Raw genomic sequence first — 19,421 nt, forward strand, 5'->3', positions numbered from 1 at the left:
CAGCCAATGCACAAACATAGCGAACAGACACCTTCCCCATATATAATCAGAGCCAATCTCATGCAGTGTACAGCCAATGCACAAACACAGTGAACAGACACCTTCCCCATATATAATCAGAGCCAGTCTCATGCAGTGTACAGCCAATGCACAAACACAGCGAACAGACACCTTCCCCATATATAATCAGAGCCAGTCTCATGCAGTGTACAGCCAATGCACAAACATAGCGAACAGACACCTTCCCCATATATAATCAGAGCCAATCTCATGCAGTGTACAGCCAATGCACAAACACAGCGAACAGACACCTTCCCCATATGTAATCAGAGCCAGTCTCATGCAGTGTACAGCCAATGCACAAACACAGCGAACCGACACCTTCCCCATATATAATCAGAGCCAGTCTCATGCAGTGTACAGCCAATGCACAAACACAGCAAACAGACACCTTCCCCATATATAATCAGAGCCAGTCTCATGCAGTGTACAGCCAATGCGCAAATACAGCGAACAGACACCTTCCCCATATATAATCAGAGACTCTCATACAGTGTACAGCCAATGTGCAAATACAGCGAACAGACACCTTCCCCATATATAATCAGAACCAGTCTCATGCAGTGTATAGCCAATGCGCAAACACAGCGAACAGACGCCTTCTCCATATACAGTATACAGCCAATGCACAAACATAGCGAACAGACACCTTCCCCATATATAATCAGAGCCAATCTCATGCAGTGTACATCCAATGCACAAACACAGCGAACAGACGCCTTCCCCATATATAATCAGAGCCAGTCTCATGCAGTGTACAGCCAATGCACAAACACAGCGAACAGACGCCTTCCCCATATATACACAGCGAACAGACGCCTTCCCCATATATAATCAGAGACTCTCATGCAGTGTACAGCCAATGCGCAAACACAGCGAACAGACGCCTTCCCCATATATACACAGCGAACAGACGCCTTCCCCATATATAATCAGAGCCAGTCTCATGCAGTGTACAGCGTTTGTACTAAATAACATTTTAGGTTTGTAGTTCTTTGGAGGGGGTGGGTGTAGGGTGTAGGTCCTGAGGAGGGGTGTTGGTGAGTATGGGTGGTTGGGTTAGGGTGTTAGTAAGAGATGATAATGATTGTGATTGGGGGTAGGCTTGGAGGAAGAGCCAGGTTTTGAGTTTCTTTTTGAAGTTGGGTGTGGAGGTTTCGGTACGTAGTTCAGGGGGCATGGAGTTCCAAAGGGAAGGGCCTGCTAGGGAGAGGGCCCTTTTGGTGGTGGAAATGAGTCTTGTGGATTTTATGGAGGGGGGAATAAGGGTTCCACGGAGCGAGGATCGGGTGGGTCTGTTGGAGGTGCGTGGGAGGAAGGGAGGGTTTAGCCAGTTGTAGTGTTCGTTAGTAATACTTTTGTGGATGAGGGTAAGGGTCTTGTAAATAATTTGTGAGTGAATGGGTAGCCAGTGGAGATTAATGAGGGTGGGAGTAATGTGGTCTTTCTTATTGGCATTAGTGAGGATGTGTGCAGTGGCATTTTGAAGGAGTTGTAGGGGTTTGATGTGGGAAGCAGGGAGGCCAAGTAGGAGTGCGTTACAGTAATCAATCTTTGAGAAAATTATGGATTGAAGTACTGTGCGGAAATCAGAGAAGTAGAGAAGGGGTTTAAGTTTTTTGAGGGTTTGTAGTTTGAAGTAGCAGCTGCTAAGAATAGATTTGATGTATGGTTTGAAGGTAAGTTGGTTATCAAGTGTGACCCCCAGGTTTCTTGTGTCAGAGAGAAAGTTAGGGGGGTGGAGGGTGGAGGGTAAGGGTATGGATGCATGTTTGGAGGAGATGAGGAGGAGTTCAGTTTTTTGCGGGTTAAGGGCTAGGTGCATGTCAGAGAGGAGTTGGTTTATGGAATCGAGGATGGTGTTCCATTTTTGGATGGCAGTGAGTGCAGAGTTTGTAAAAGGTATAAGGATTTGCACATCATCGGCGAAGATGAAATGTGTAATACCAAGGTTGGAGAGGAAGTTTGTGAGGGGGAGCATATAAATGTTAAATAGGGTGGAGGAAAGGGAGGATCCTTGGGGGATGCCACAATCAAGATTAACAGGGGGGGATGTAAAATTGTCAGTGAGGACTGTGTAGGTACGGTTTTGGAGGAAGGACTTAATCCAAGATAGAGCGGTACCTGTGATTCCTATGTTGATGAGGGTGTTGATAAGGATGTTATGATTTACAGTATCAAAGGCGGCGGAAATGTCGAGCATGGCGATAAGGTAGGAGTTACCCGCATCCATACCTTTAATGATGGTGTCGGTCAGGGAGAGGAGAAGGGATTCCGTACTGAGGTGTTTTCGGAAGCCATATTGTGTTGGTGGGAGTAAGTTGGATTGTTCTAGGTGGTCAGAGAGACGGGAGTTAACTAGTTTCTCAATGATTTTGGAGAGGAAAGGGAGATTGGAGATGGGACGGAGGTTAGATAGGTTGGAGGGATCAAGGGAGGGTTTTTTTAGGATGGGTTTAACCACGGCTTGTTTCAGGGAGATAGGGACCAGACCGTGTTCCAGGGAACAGTTCACGATTTTGGATCTACTTGGATTTCAGCAAGGCTTTTGATACGATCCCGCACAGGAGGCTTGTGAACAAAATGAGAAGCTTAGGAGTGAGTGCCAAGGTGGTGGCTTGGATTGCAAACTGGTTGACAGACAGAAGACAATGTGTGATGATAAATGGAACTTACTCTGAAGAGAGAGCGGTGTTAAGCGGAGTGCTGAAAGGATTGGTGTTGGGACCGGTCCTGTTCAATATCTATGTGAGCGACATAGCGGACGGGATAGAAGGTAAGGTTTGTCTGCGGATGACACTAAGATCTGCAACAGAGTGGATACACCGGAAGGAGTGGAGAGAATGAGACAGGATTTAAAGAAGCTGGAAGAGTGGTTGAAGATATGGCAGCTGAGATTCAATGCCAAGAAGTGCAGAGTCATGCATATGGGGTGTGGAAATCCGGAAGAACTGTATTCAATGGGGGGTGAAGGGCTGATGTGCACGGAGCAGGAGAGAGACCTTGGGGTGATAGTGTCTAACGATCTGAAGTCGGCGAAACAATGTGACAAGGCGATAGCTAAAGCCAGAAGAATGCTGGGCTGCATAGAGAGAGGAATATCGAGTAAGAAAAGGGAAGTGATGATCCCCTTGTAAAGGTCCTTGGTGAGGCCTCACCTGGAGTACTGTGCTCAGTTCTGGAGACTGTATCTCCGAAGAGACATAAACAGGATGGAGGTGGTCCAGAGAAGGGTGACCAAAAAGATGGAGGGTCTTAATCGAATGACTTATGAGGAGAGATTGAAGAATCTAAATATGTACACCCTGGAGGAAAGAAGGAGCAGAGGTGATATGATACAGACTTTCAGATACTTGAAAGGTTTTAATGATCCAAAGATAACAACAAACCTTTTCCGTTGGAAAAAAAATCAGCAGAACCAGGGGTCACGATTAAAAACTCCAGGGAGGAAGACTCAGAACCAATGTCAGGAAGTATTTCTTTACGGAGAGGGTGGTGGATGCCTGGAATGACCTTTCGGAGGAAGTGATGAAGACCAAAACTCTGTGGGATAAACTCTGTGGATCCATAAAGTCTAGAGGACGTGAATGAAGAGTGGGTGGCTCACGGGAAAGATGGCTACCACCTGGTGATAATACCCTTATTCAATAAACATACACACGGTTAATGCGACTCCAACATTGCTCTAAGCTTCAGCAGCAATGAGGAAATGTGGAAAAAAGGATTTGCATTCACAAAAAAGCGGGCAGTAGCTTGCTTGTTACGGCGGTTGCTACCCCAAACCAAATAAGCTAATACTTCACGTTCAATGCATGATACTTCACTTTCAATGCATATCCAGCATAGCTCTCTGCTTCAACGGCAGAGGAGAAAGTCTGACACTTCACACATATCCAGCATAGCTCTCTGCTTCAACGGCAGGGGAGCAAGACTGATACTTCACTTTCAATGCAAAGCCAGCATAGCTCTCTGCTTCAACGGCAGAGGAGAAAGTCTGACACTTCACACATATCCAGCATAGCTCTCTGCTTCAACGGCAGGGGAGCAAGACTGATACTTCACTTTCAATGCAAAGCCAGCATAGCTCTCTGCTTCAACGGCAGGGGAGCAAGACTGATACTTCACTTTCAATGCATAGCCAGCATGGCTCTCTGCTTCAATGGCAGGGGGGGAAATGAAGAAAAGTGGATCTATATTCAGGCAACAATCAACAAGGACTGAATTACATAGTCTGGATAAACAGATAAGCATGGGTGTAGCTTGCTCATTGTGGTGGTTAATACCCCTAACTAATTAAGCTATTTCACTTAGATGCAGTTCCAACACTGCTCTCTACATTAATGGCAGGGGTGGAAGGGAAATAGAATAAAAAAGGTTACTAAGAGCCAAGAGAAACATAAGTATGTGAGAGTAAAAAAAAAAAGTGCGAAAGCTTGCTGGGCAGACTGGATGGGCCGTTTGGTCTTCTTCCGCCGTCATTTCTATGTTTAGCCACAGATACCTTATCCAGCATTATTCCCTTAAGCTTAGACAAGGAATGGAGAAAAGGCTTTAGAAAACGAGGCCCTAGGTTAGCCGGATAACCCCGTCTTTTAGCCTTATCTGGCTAACGTGGCGGGAAGACTCTAGGACAGCTGAAGATCACTTGTAGAATTAGGCAGAGAAACTTATCCAGCTGACTGGAAGACAGCACTGAACGTAAGGCCTGTTGTAGTGTACACATTGCTCCCACCTTCTCTTTTGTGTGGGAGGCTGAGGGAGAGGTGGGTGGAAATCACGCAGGTACTTTAGAAAATGTCCTGCCATGACTTAAACACACCTAAAGGAACGCTGCTATTTTAGCAGCTAAAGTCTGTATGTCGTGAACCCTGCATGAACATTTTACCCTCCCTCAGCAGGGTGGTTTCTCATGCAAATGGCTTTAAACATGTTCCTCAGACTGACTTGCCTGAAATGATTTTCTCATTCCTAAATGCCTTTGGCAAGGCCTGGATCATAACGTCTGGGCTAATACCAGGAAGTGCAGTGAATTCTCTGCATGCTGAGAGGATGAGGCCACTCAGGGACCGTAGGGGTGTAGATTCCCAACTGTCCTCCAAGAATCCTGGTATAATTGCTGACAAACATTTGTGATCTGAGGACAATACGGAAGGAAACAGGCAGCACAGAAGCACAAATAACTTTAAAACCTCGTTAATTGGACGGGTCTCACTGGCCAGCTAGCAGAAGAGAATAAAGAGTGAGCCAGATGACTGGTGGAATGAGGTGCATCTCTGCGGGATATTAAGGTCCCTGTGCGTCACCCGCTAACTCAATGCTCACATAGCCATGTTAAAATGATCTGCAGTTATTTTTACTTGTGGCGACCTCTCTTCTGTATTCTCACATGGCGGCCTCTACTTGCTAGGACTGTGTATGTGATTCGACTGTGCTAGGACTGTGTATGTGATTTCTGGCGTAAAAGTTTGCTTGACCCTCTAGATGAGGCAGATCATAAGATTTTTCTCTACTCCTCACTATTTCCTGAAAAAACCCTCCCCGTAATCTGACATAATAAAGCACAATGCATTGTTGATTTGATTGCTCTTGGCTTTTGTCTGTTAGTGGCCTGTTTTGGGAAAGTTTCTTGGACAGATTGGAAGGAAGCAGCTTTAACAAGATCACAGTTGCTGGTCCTTACCCATTCTTGATTAATGCATAGGTCTGGGTCATAAAGTCCGAGGAATTAGGAGATGCCACACAAGAGTCCAGGAACATCACCAGATCCTGATCCGAGCTGTGGAGGGTGGCCTGGAGGTACAAGTGCTGGCCCAGGCTCACGTAATAAGGCAACTCAGTCACAGGGTCCAGGAAAGTGGATGACCGATAGAATGAAATGTTAACCTGGTAGTGACTGTCCTCTGCCATGCCAATTTCCGTAGTCTCGTTAGCAAAGTAGATCACTTCCACCATTGTGTTCTGAATCATTTTGCAATAAACATCCACATTAAGCTTCTTCTGGTCAGCAACTGGATGGACAGAGGGGTAAGCCCGGATAGTGTTGGAATAAACGATAGTGTCACTGTCTCCCTGTTGGGACATGAAATATGGAATTATGCCAGTGTCCGAGAATGCGGTATGTTCAGACCAGCAGAACAGTGCAGTGGCTAAAGCACACTGCCGTGAACCTGAAGACCCTGCGTTTAATCCTCCCCTGCTGTGTGGCATTCTGAAAGTCACACAACCTGGTGCTTAAACTTGTAACATCTTTGGCACAGGAACATTGTCATCATGCTATCTTGTATGGATCTGTGTGCTCAGAGAGTCCATGGTGGTAAATTGATGTTTAAAGCCACACTGGGGATGCTACACTACTTAATATAAATTCTAAATCAAGGAACTGATTTCCAGCAATCTGAAGGGATGAAGCTCACAACTGCTGGTCCTTAAAAAAGGAAAATTGGTTCTTACCTGCTAATTTTCGTTCCTGTAGTACCACGGATCAGTCCAGACTCCTGGGTTTTGCCTCCCCTCCGGCAGATGGAGACAGAGAAGTTTTGGCGGACTCTGTCCTATACCCCGAAGGGCCACCTACAGTCTGCCAGTATTACACTGTATCAAAGCAGAATGAATCAAAACCCAACTTAACTAACTACAAGCTATAACTGCTGGGAGGTATTATCACTGGAACCAGGCCCACTAACCCCGAATGGCAGTAGAGCCCGAGACAACATAGTACAACTTCAATGAAAATGTGAAACTCTTCAAAAATACTTATCTGCAGAGCGATGAAAATCAAGAACTGAACGAGCGGACTCTTCGTTATGTCTATGCTGAACTGGGCGGGACTCTGGACTGATCCATGGTACTACAGGAACGAAAATTAGCAGGTAAGAACCAATTTTCCTTTCCCTGTATGTACCCGGATCAGTCCAGACTCCCGGGATGTACCAGATCTCTTCTACATGGGGTGGGACCCGGAAAGCCCCGCTCAGATCACCCCTTCACCAAACCCCCCAGAACCTGGGGCCTGCACATCCAACTGGTAATGCCTAGCAAAGGTGTGAAGTGACTTCCAAGTGGCCGCTCTACAAATCTCCTGCGGTGACATTTGCTGGCACTCCGTCCAGGAGGCCACCTGTGACCGGGTAGAATGCGCTCGAAGTCCGACCGGGAGTGGCCGACAATAAAGAAGGTACGCTGACCCAATAGCCTCTTTTAACCAGCGGGTGATCATAACTCTAGCCGCCTTACGTCCTCTTTTAGGGCCACTCCACAATACAAAAAGATGATCCGACATACGGAAACCATTGGTAACCTCCAAATAGTGCAACAGAACCCGGCGGACATCCCCGAGACTGGGGATCAGACCAGTCTAAACTAGAAAAAGACGGAAGTTCAACCGACTGATTCAAATGAAAAGAGGATACCACCTTCGGAAAAAAGGAAGGCACCGTCCACAAGGAAACTCCCGTATCCGTAATTCTCAAAAAAGACTCCCTGCATGATAGCGCCTGAAGCTCTGAAATTCTGCTCGCCGAGGAAATAGCCACAAGGAAAACTACCTTCAACATCAGATCTTTTAACGATGCTCTCTTCAGGGGTTCAAAAGGTGTCGTACACAAAGCTTTAAGCACCAGGTTTAAGTTCCATGAGGGACAAGGGTCTCTGATTGGCGGATGCAAATGCTTTGCTCCCCGGAGAAAACGAGCAACATCCAGATGCGCGGACAAGGCTACCCCATGGATTTTACCACAGAAACAACAGAGAACCGCTACCTGTACCCTGAGAGAGCTGCAGGATAAACCTTTGGCTAATCCCACCTGTAAGAATAATAAAATATCCGACACCAGGGCCCAAGTAGGCTCCACCTTTTGCTCGATGCATCACGATTCAAAGACTCCCCACATCCAGAAGAAGGCTAGGGAGGTAGAGGTTTTCCGAGACCGCAAAAGGGTAGTCACCACTGCATCCGAATAACCTTTGCTTATGAGATGTTTCCTCTCAAAAGCCAGGCCGCTAGACAAAAGCAATCTGCCTCTTCCAAACAAACGGGACCCTGACGCAGAAGTCTCGGAAGCCCTCGAAATCTCAGGGGCCCGTCCACCACTAGACTGCTGAGATCTGCAAACCACGGGCGTCTTGGCTACTCCGGAGCCACTAGGATTAGCTCTGCCGGGTGAGACTCTATTTGGTGCAGCACCCTGCCAATGAGGGTCCAGGGTGGAAACACATACAGCAGTACCGTTGTCGGCCAAGGAAGAACCAGGGTGTCCATGCCTTCTGCTCCCAGTTCTCTGTGTTGACTGAAGAAGCGAGGGGCCTTGGCATTGCAAAACGTCACCATCAGGTCCATACTTGGCCGGGACCACTTGACGCATATGCGGTGAAAGGCTTCCGCGGATAGCTGCCACTCCCTGGGATCGAGCCTGTGTCGACTGAGGAAATCAGCCTGAACATTGTCGACTCCCACAATGTGAAAGGCAGCAATCCTGGCTAGATGATGTTCCGCCCAATGCATCAATTGCTGAGCCTCGATCACTACCGGTTGGCTCTTGGTTCCCCCCTGGCGATTGATATGAGCCACTGCTGTCGCATTGTCAGACAGAACCCTGACCGACTTGCCCCGCAAGAGTGGTAGAAAAGCCTGCAATGCCAAGCGAACCACCCTGGTCTCCAGACGTTTGATCGACCACTGGGATTCCTCCACTGACCACAGACCTTGCACTGAATTTGTCCTGACAAACCGCTCCCCAGCCCGAGAGACTGGCATCTGTCGTCGCCACCGTCCAAATGGGAAATTCCAGAGGGACACCGCAGCTCAAGTTGTCCAAGAGGAGCCACCAATAGAAACTGGAACGAGCACATTCTGTAAGAGGAAGAGGAAGATGAAACTGCTCTGACACCTGGTTCCAACGGGACAGCAATGTTGATTGTAGAACTCTCATATGAGCAAATGCCCATGGGACTAATTCCAGAGTTGAAGTCATCGAACCGAGGACCCGAAGATAGTCCCAAACTTGGGAGGCTGTTTGGACAACAAATCTCGCACTTGTCCCTGTAGTTTCATAATGCGATCCTCCATCAGAAAAACTCTCCCCTGGCTCGTGTCGAATAGAGCTCCCAGGAATTCCAAGGACTGGGAGGGAATCAGATGGCTTTTGGCTCGGTTGATCACCCAACCTAGTGATTGCAGCAGCTTACATAACCCGGTGAATCGCCGTACAGCAGAGAGCTTTCGACTTTGCTCGGATCAGCTAATCATCCAGATACGGATGAACCAAGAGTCCTTCCTTCCAGAACTGCGCTACTACCATGATCATGACTTTGGTAAAGGTCCTGGGTGCCATGGCAAGGTCGAATGGCAGAGCCCGAAACTGAAAATGCTCTCCCAGGATCGAAAATCTCAGGAACTTCTGGTGGTCGGGCCGGATACTGATGTATAAATACACTTCGGTGAGATCCAGAGATGCTAGGAATTCCCCCTTGTGCACCGAAGCAATGACTGATGTCAGGGTCTCCATGCGAAACCGAGGTACTCGAAGGCATCTGTTGACTCTTTTCAAGTTGAGAATGGGCTGAAAGGTGCCCTCTTTCTTTGACACCCCGAAGTAAATGGAGTAGCAGCCCTTCCTCCGTTCGGCGGGAGGCATGTGAATGATGGCTCCGAGCTTGATAAGGCGTTGTAATGTATCCTGCACTGCCCGACGCTTTTCCGCGAATGAGCATGGGGAGATGAGAAAGCGGTCTCGCAGACGCCGAACAAAATCTAAACTGTAGCCATGCTTTATCACACTGAGGACCCACTGGTCCGACATCAGCTTGGTCCACTCCTCGTAAAATTGCGAAAGTCTGGCTTCCACGATTGGAACCGAGAAAGGGACCAGCCTCATCTCATTGTGAGAGGCACTCCTGCATACTGGCTTGACCCAGGTCTGTTGAAGCGACGGCCTCGAAAGGACTGCGACCAGAACTGTTCTAGCCAAGGAACCTGACGATCTAGAAGAACGAAATCTCCGATTCCCCCTGAAGAGGGACCAAGGATTAAAAGAAACTCTCGTCTTGGGTCTATCCTCTGGCAGCCGATGGACCTTGTTCTCCCCTAAGGAGGGATCAGATCCTCCAAGTCCTTTCCGAAGAGCAGCTTGCCTTTAAATGGTAAAGATCCCAACTGAGTTTTGGAGGCGACATCAGCAGATCAGTTTCTCAGCCAGAGCAATCTGTGGGCCAAGACAGCTGACACCATAGAACGGGCGGATGTACGGAGGAGGTCATACAGGGCATCCGCACTGTAGGCCACAGCGGCTTCCAAACGTCCTGCTTGAGTGGCCTCCTCTTCCGAGAGAGCGAAACACTCTGTAATCGTAGTACCCATCGAAAGCTTGCTCGCAAAGAGAAGCTGCTGCACATGGCAGCCCGTACTCCCAGCGCGGAAACCTCAAAAATGTTCTTGAGCTGAACATTTAGCTTGCTATCTTGGAGATCTCGAAGAGCTGTCGTTCCCGTCACTGGGATGGTGATCTTTTTTGTTATGACCGACACCGCCGAATCCACCTTGGGGACTCGAAGAAGGTCCAGGGCTTCCTCCGGTAATGGATACAGCTTATCCATCACTTTGCTGATCTTCAAACTCAAATCCAGGGTGTCCCATTCACGAAAGAGCAGGTCGGTGACTGAGAGATGAAAAGGGAAGGATCTGGTTGACCCCTGAAGGCACACCATAACAGAATCAATATTCCCCATCCGGAAATCTTCCTGCGGAGTCTCAATACCCAACTCCTCCAGAATTGCCAGGATGAGCGGCCCCAATTCATCCCTTCTGAAGAGACAGACTACCTTAGGGTCATCTCCCTTCATAACCTGCGGCATTGCATTGTCAGGGCTGTCATCCGGATCCGCCCCCTTGGGGCTTGTCCCCCAAGTCCTGATCCTCCGGTTCAGAATCTGCCGAGGATTCGTCTGCGGATGGGATGGTGCGGTCCAAAGGGGGAGCTGCAGTCTCGGCATGTGCACTTTATCAGGGGGTCTAGGCTGCTTAGCAGGAAGGCCTGACGTTGCTGTCAGGGACCCGGAACTTCTCTTTGCCGCTTTGCGGGCCTTAAAAGCCTTATGCAACAACATAATGAAGTCTGAGGAAAAGGAGGACGAAGAGGAATCAGATGCCCCCTCAGGGCTGTCCTCAGCCGCATCAAGTGAAAAATCCAATGGGCAGCCCCCCGCGGAGACCGATAGGCGGGGCGATAATGGAGGGGGAGAAAAGTAGCCAAAATGGCCTCCGTTCCTGCGCTGACCTGGGTCTGCAATGCTGTGCTGCGGCTGGCCAAGTCTCCCCAGCTCGCGGCGTGGCTTAGTTTTCTTAGTTTCAGTGGCTCCGGATGTTCCCTCCCTCCCGGGGAGGCAGGTGGAGCAAAGGCCTTCCCTCGAGATGTGCGTGCGTCTCCACATGCTCTACAGGCCGCACCACGTGGCACTGAAGCAGCTGCCCGCGGCAGCAAAAACGGCAACGGAGGAAAAAGAAAGCTGAATGCGGCTCACCCCTAGCAATAGCGCTCCAGAAAAAAAACCAACGGAGAGCACGGCCCGGACAGAAGCTCTGTTTTCTAAAGTAAATTTAAGGTGGTTTTTTTGGTTTTGCAACTTGTCAGTGCCTCCTGGGGTGAGTGATCCGGGCTCCCTGGTATCACCCCAAAGCACTAGGGGAAGGAGTGGCAAAAAGGGTCCTCAACCCCCATTCCAATTGCCACAGATACCAGGGGGGATGGTCCTCTCAGAACCTGTCAAACCCCCTGGGAGGCTGTCTTGAGCTCGAAGAAATCTTTCTAAGTTCTATTTTTCTTTCATTTTTTTAAATTTTAAACTATTCCCACAGATCAAACATGAGTAAAAACCTAAACCTTCTATTTTTTTTTTAAACTGACTAAGACTGTAGGGTTTTGCACCCCCACCATCTGCTGGAGACAGAGAAATACTGAGCAGCTGTAGGTGGCACATCGGGGTATAGGACAGAGTCCGCCAAAACTTCTCTGTCTCCATCTGCTGGAGGGGAGGCAAAACCCAGGAGTCTGGACTGATCCGGGTATGTACAGGGAACCAGGATTGCCAGAGAGCTCCGATACCTCCAACTGGACCAACATAAGACGTGGTCACACCTTCATGTACAAGCACACAGTTATGGGTGGAAGTCCTGAGCCACAATAGGGCACAAACACAGAAGGTCAGGACATATATCTTTAAGTCCACTAGTTTTTCCGTTCAAGAGATAAGCGTTATTTAGTTTCATAAAACAGTTCAAACATCAGGCAAATACTACTGACCTCCTCTGAGTAACTGCATTGGCAGGGACCAAATCTCAAGCTTGAAACATCTGAACATAGATGTGCTGCGGCAGTCAAAAAAGCAAACAGAATGTTGGGAATTATTAGAAAGGGAATGGTGAATAAAACAGAAAATGTCATAATGCCTCTGTATCGCTCCATGGTGAGACCACACCTTGAATACTGTGTACAATTCTGGTCGCTGCATCTCAAAAAAGATATAATTGCAATGGAGAAGGTACAGAGAAGGGCGACCAAAATGATAAAGGGGAATGGAACAGCTGCCGTATGAGGAAAGACTAAAGAGGTTAGGACTTTTCAGCTTGGAGAAGAGACGGCTGAGGGGGGATAGGATAGAGGTGTTTAAAATCATGAGAGGTCTAGAACGGGTAGATGTGAATCGGTTATTTACTCTTTCGGATAATAGAAGGACTAGGGGGCACTCCATGAAGTTAGCAAGTAGCACATTTAAAACTAATCGGAGAAAGTTCTTTTTTACACAACGCACAATTAAACTCTGGAATTTGTTGCCAGAGGATGTGGTTAGTGCAGTTAGTATAGCTGTGTTTAAAAAAGGTTTGGATAAGTTCTTGGAGGAGAAGTCCATTACCTGCTATTAAGTTCACTTAGAGAATAGCCACTGCTATTACTAGCAACGGTAACATGGAATAGTTTCTGGGTACTTGCCAGGTTCTTATGGCCTGGATTGGCCACTGTTGGAAACAGGATGCTGGGCTTGATGGACCCTTGGTCTGACCCAGTATGGCATTTTCTTATGTTCTTATGTTCTTAGATTAACCCCCAAGTGGTATTTCCCTGATGTTTGAACTGTTTTATAAAACTAAATAACACTTATCTCTTGAATGGCAAAAGTAGTGGACTTCAAGAATTATGTCATGACCTTCTATGTTTGTGTCACATCTTCATGTAACATATACAACATGAACCACTGTATACCACAAATACACAGAGAGATCTCCTTAGTCCCTATCCCCACTGTATACCACAAATACACAGAGAGATCTCCTTAGTCCCTATCCTCACTGTATACCACATTACACAGAGAGATCTCCTTAGTCCCTATCCTCACTGTATACCACATTACACAGAGAGATCTCCTTAGTCCCTATCCCCACTGTATACCACATTACACAGAGAGATCTCCTTAGTCCCTATCCCCACTGTATACCACATTACACAGAGAGATCTCCTTAGTCCCTATCCTCACTGTATACCACATTACACAGAGAGATCTCCTTAGTCCCTATCCCCACTGTATACCACAAATACACAGAGAGATCTCCTTAGTCCCTATCCCCACTGTATACCACAATACACAGAGAGATCTCCTTAGTCCCTATCCCCACTGTATACCACATTACACAGAGAGATCTCCTTAGTCCCTATCCCCACTGTATACCACATTACACAGAGAGATCTCCTTAGTCCCTATCCCCACTGTATACCACAAATACACAGAGAGATCTCCTTAGTCCCTATCCTCACTGTATACCACATTACACAGAGAGATCTCCTTAGTCCCTATCCCTACTGTATACCACAAATACACAGAGAGATCTCCTTAGTCCCTATCCCCACTGTATACCACAAATACACAGAGAGATCTCCTTAGTCCCTATCCTCACTGTATACCACATTACACAGAGACATCTCCTTAGTCCCTATCCTCACTGTATACCACAAATACACAGAGAGATCTCCTTAGTCCCTATCCCCACTGTATACCACATTACACAGAGAGATCTCCTTAGTCCCTATCCCCACTGTATACCACAAATACACAGAGAGATCTCCTTAGTCCCTATCCCCACTGTATACCACATTACACAGAGAGATCTCCTTAGTCCCTATCCCCACTGTATACCACAATACACAGAGAGATCTCCTTAGTCCCTATCCCCACTGTATACCACATTACACAGAGAGATCTCCTTAGTCCCTATCCCCACTGTATACCACATACACAGAGAGATCTCCTTAGTGCCTATCCCCACTGTTTACCATAATACACAGAGAGATCTCCTTAGTCCCTATCCCCACTGTATACCACAAATACACAGAGAGATCTCCTTAGTCCCTATCCCCACTGTATACCACAATTACACAGAGAGATCTCCTTAGTCCCTATCCCCACTGTATACCACAAATACACAGAGAGATCTCCTTAGTCCCTATCCCCACTGTATACCACAAATACACAGAGAGATCTCCTTAGTCCCTATCCCCACTGTATACCACAAATACACAGAGAGATCTCCTTAGTCCCTATCCCCACTGTATACCACAAATACACAGAGAGATCTCCTTAGTCCCTATCCCCACTGTATACCACATTACACAGAGAGATCTCCTTAGTCCCTATCCCCACTGTATACCACAATACACAGAGAGATCTCCTTAGTCCCTATCCCCACTGTATACCACAAATACACAGAGAGATCTCCTTAGTCCCTATCCCCACTGTATACCACAATACACAGAGAGATCTCCTTAGTCCCTATCCCCACTGTATACCACAATACACAGAGAGATCTCCTTAGTCCCTATCCCCACTGTATACCACAAATACACAGAGAGATCTCCTTAGTCCCTATCCCCACTGTATACCACAAATACACAGAGAGATCTCCTTAGTCCCTATCCCCACTGTATACCACAATACACAGAGAGATCTCCTTAGTCCCTATCCCCACTGTATACCACAATACACAGAGAGATCTCCTTAGTCCCTATCCCCACTGTATACCACAATACACAGAGAGATCTCCTTAGTCCCTATCCCCACTGTATACCACATTACACAGAGAGATCTCCTTAGTCCCTATCCCCACTGTATACCACAAATACACAGAGAGATCTCCTTAGTCCCTATCCCCACTGTATACCACATTACACAGAGAGATCTCCTTAGTCCCTATCCCCACTGTATACCACATACACAGAGAGATCTCCTTAGTCCCTATCCCCACTGTATACCACAATTACACAGAGAGATCTCCTTAGTCCCTATCCCCACTGTATACCACATTACACAGAGAGATCTCCTTAGTCCCTATCCCCACTGTATACCACATTACACAGAGAGATCTCCTTAGTCCCTATCCCCACTGTATACCACAATTACACAGAGAGATCTCCTTAGTCCCTATCCCCACTGTATACCACAATATACACAGAGAGATCTCCTTAGTCCCTATCCCCACTGTATACCACAATTACACAGAGAGATCTCCTTAGTCCCTATCCCCACTGTATACCACAATTACACAGAGAGATCTCCTTAGTCCCTATCCCCACTGTATACCACATTACACAGAGAGATCTCCTTAGTCCCTATCCCCACTGTATACCACAATACACAGAGAGATCTCCTTAGTCCCTATCCCCACTGTATACCACATTACACAGAGAGATCTCCTTAGTCCCTATCCCCACTGTATACCACAAATACACAGAGAGATCTCCTTAGTCCCTATCCCCACTGTATACCACATTACACAGAGAGATCTCCTTAGTCCCTATCCTCACTGTATACCACATTACACAGAGAGATCTCCTTAGTCCCTATCCCCACTGTATACCACATTACACAGAGAGATCTCCTTAGTCCCTATCCTCACTGTATACCACATTACACAGAGAGATCTCCTTAGTCCCTATCCTCACTGTATACCACATTACACAGAGAGATCTCCTTAGTCCCTATCCTCACTGTATACCACAAATACACAGAGAGATCTCCTTAGTCCCTATCCTCACTGTATACCACATTACACAGAGAGATCTCCTTAGTCCCTATCCCACTGTATACCACATTACACAGAGAGATCTCCTTAGTCCCTATCCCCACTGTATACCACATTACACAGAGAGATCTCCTTAGTCCCTATCCTCACTGTATACCACATTACACAGAGAGATCTCCTTAGTCCCTATCCCCACTGTATACCACATTACACAGAGAGATCTCCTTAGTCCCTATCCTCACTGTATACCACATTACACAGAGAGATCTCCTTAGTCCCTATCCTCACTGTATACCACAATACACAGAGAGATCTCCTTAGTCCCTATCCCCACTGTATACCACATTACACAGAGAGATCTCCTTAGTCCCTATCCCCACTGTATACCACATTACACAGAGAGATCTCCTTAGTCCCTATCCCCACTGTATACCACATTACACAGAGAGATCTCCTTAGTCCCTATCCCCACTGTATACCACATTACACAGAGAGATCTCCTTAGTCCCTATCCCCACTGTATACCACATTACACAGAGAGATCTCCTTAGTCCCTATCCCCACTGTATACCACATTACACAGAGAGATCTCCTTAGTCCCTATCCCCACTGTATACCACATTACACAGAGAGATCTCCTTAGTCCCTATCCTCACTGTATACCACATTACACAGAGAGATCTCCTTAGTCCCTATCCCCACTGTATACCACATTACACAGAGAGATCTCCTTAGTCCCTATCCCCACTGTATACCACATTACACAGAGAGATCTCCTTAGTCCCTATCCCCACTGTATACCACATTACACAGAGAGATCTCCTTAGTCCCTATCCCCACTGTATACCACATTACACAGAGAGATCTCCTTAGTCCCTATCCCCACTGTATACCACATTACACAGAGAGATCTCCTTAGTCCCTATCCCCACTGTATACCACATTACACAGAGAGATCTCCTTAGTCCCTATCCCCACTGTATACCACAAATACACAGAGAGATCTCCTTAGTCCCTATCCCCACTGTATACCACATTACACAGAGAGATCTCCTTAGTCCCTATCCCACTGTATACCACAAATACACAGAGAGATCTCCTTAGTCCCTATCCCCACTGTATACCACATTACACAGAGAGATCTCCTTAGTCCCTATCCCCACTGTATACCACATTACACAGAGAGATCTCCTTAGTCCCTATCCCCACTGTATACCACATTACACAGAGAGATCTCCTTAGTCCCTATCCCCACTGTATACCACATTACACAGAGAGATCTCCTTAGTCCCTATCCCCACTGTATACCACATTACACAGAGAGATCTCCTTAGTCCCTATCCCCACTGTATACCACATTACACAGAGAGATCTCCTTAGTCCCTATCCCCACTGTATACCACATTACACAGAGAGATCTCCTTAGTCCCTATCCCCACTGTATAGCAAATGTTGCTTACCTGATGTAACAGGTGTTCTCACAGGACAGCAGGATGTTAGTCCTCACAAATGGGTGACATCGAGGATGGAGCCCACCACGGAAAACTTCTGTCAAAGTTTAAACAGAACTTTGACTGGCCCCTACTGGGCATGCCCAGCAAGGCACTGACCCTGCAGCCAGCAGGGGTCTCCCTTCAGTCTGATTTTCAAAGCTACAGGCAGTGCCTAGAAAGTAAGAATAAAACGAACCCAACACCGCGGGGAGGCGGGCGGGTTTCGTGAGGACTAACATCCTGCTGTCCTGTGAGAACACCTGTTACATCAGGTAAGCAACATTTGCTTTCTCACAGGACAAGCAGGATGGTTGTCCTCACAAATGGGTGAGTACCGAGCTGAGGATGTCCCGACTTGCACCAAATGTACCCAACGGTGTGCAGCAGGCACAATAAGTGAGGAGAAATTTGGGAAAGGGCATCCGCACCCAACCGGGTAGGTGGAAGGGTGTTGGTACTTCAGGTTGGAAAAAGGTTACGCAAGACAGACTGGCCGAAGATGGAGTCCTGTCTTCCAGCCTTGTCCAAACAATAATGGGCTGCAAAGGTATGGAGAGAACTCCAGGTTGCAGCTTTGCAGATGTCAGGAAGCGGCACCGATCGAAGGTGTGCCACTGACGTCGCCATGGCCCTTACAGAGTGTGCTTTAACACGGTCTTGAAAAGGAATGCCAGCTTGCTCATAGCAAAAAGAAATGCAGTCCGCCAACCAGGAAGAAAGAGCCTGCTTACCCACAGGTTGTCCCAACTTATTAGGATGGAAAGAGACGAATAATTGAGTGCTCTTCCTATGGGAAACTGTACGGTCTAGGTAAAAAGCTAGAGCTCGTTTACAGTCTAGGGTATGCAGGGTCTGCTCTCCAGAGTTGGAGTGGGGCCTGGGAAAAAAGATAGGTAGTATGATGGATTGATTGATATGAAACTCAGAAACTACCTTAGGTAAAAATTTAGGGTGAGTGCGGAGTACCGCCCGGTCCTGCAGGAGCTTAGTGTAAGGCGGATAGGTAACTAGGGCCTGTAATTCACTAACCCTGCGAGCTGAAGTAATAGCCAAAAGGAATAACACTTTCCAAGTGAGATATTTAAAGTCACAGGAGTGCAGAGGTTCGAAAGGAGGTTTCATAAGACGACCAAGAACCAGGTTAAGGTCCCAGGATGGGGCCGGAGGACGCAAGGGCGGCTTTAGATGGAGTAAGCCCTTAAGAAAGCGTGTTACTAGGGGTTGTACTGAAATAGGATTACCCCCAATACCCTTATGGAAGGCGGCTACCGCACTGACATGCATTCTGATAGAAGAGGTTTTAAGACCTGATTCAGAGAGATGCCATAAATAGTCCAAAAATTTGGGGATTGGACAGGAAAGGGGATCAAGGGACTGAGAAGTGCACCATGATGTGTACCTTTTCCATTTGTATGAGTAAGACTTTCTTGTGGAAGGCTTTCGTGAAGCTATCAGGACCCGAGAAACGGAATCTGAAAGGTTGAAAGGCTGAAGGACTAACCTTTCAACATCCATGCCGTCAGGGACAAGACTTGGAGGTTGGGATGGAGGAGGCAACCGTCGTTTTGAGTGAGCAGATGCGGGTCCTTTCCCAGAGGAATGTGCCTGCGGATGGAGAGATCCTGGAGTATTGGAAACCATACTTGGCGTGGCCAGTAAGGTGCTATCAGGATCATGGTTCCTCCGTCCTGGCGTAGCTTCACGAGAGTCTTTGACACAAGAGGGAGTGGAGGGAATGCATAGAGCAGACCGGTTGTCCACTTGAGGGAGAATGCATCCCTCGGCTGAGAGTGCTGGCTCCGAATGAG

The 19,421-nt window shown here is 47.4% G+C and overlaps 1 protein-coding gene across 1 annotated transcript in view; it reads right to left on the reverse strand.

Moving 5' to 3' along the window:
* The window catches only part of LOC115096248 (deleted in malignant brain tumors 1 protein-like), a 223,263-nt gene that overhangs the window by 11,716 nt on the left and 192,126 nt on the right, over positions 1–19,421 (reverse strand). Inside the window, exon 22 of the mRNA XM_029610757.1 lies at positions 5,741–6,129. Within this exon, the coding sequence (XP_029466617.1) occupies positions 5,741–6,129 (389 nt within the window). The remainder of the gene's footprint in view (positions 1–5,740; positions 6,130–19,421) is intronic.

Source organism: Rhinatrema bivittatum, chromosome 7, assembly GCF_901001135.1.
Source record: "Rhinatrema bivittatum chromosome 7, aRhiBiv1.1, whole genome shotgun sequence".
Lineage (NCBI taxonomy): Eukaryota > Metazoa > Chordata > Amphibia > Gymnophiona > Rhinatrematidae > Rhinatrema > Rhinatrema bivittatum.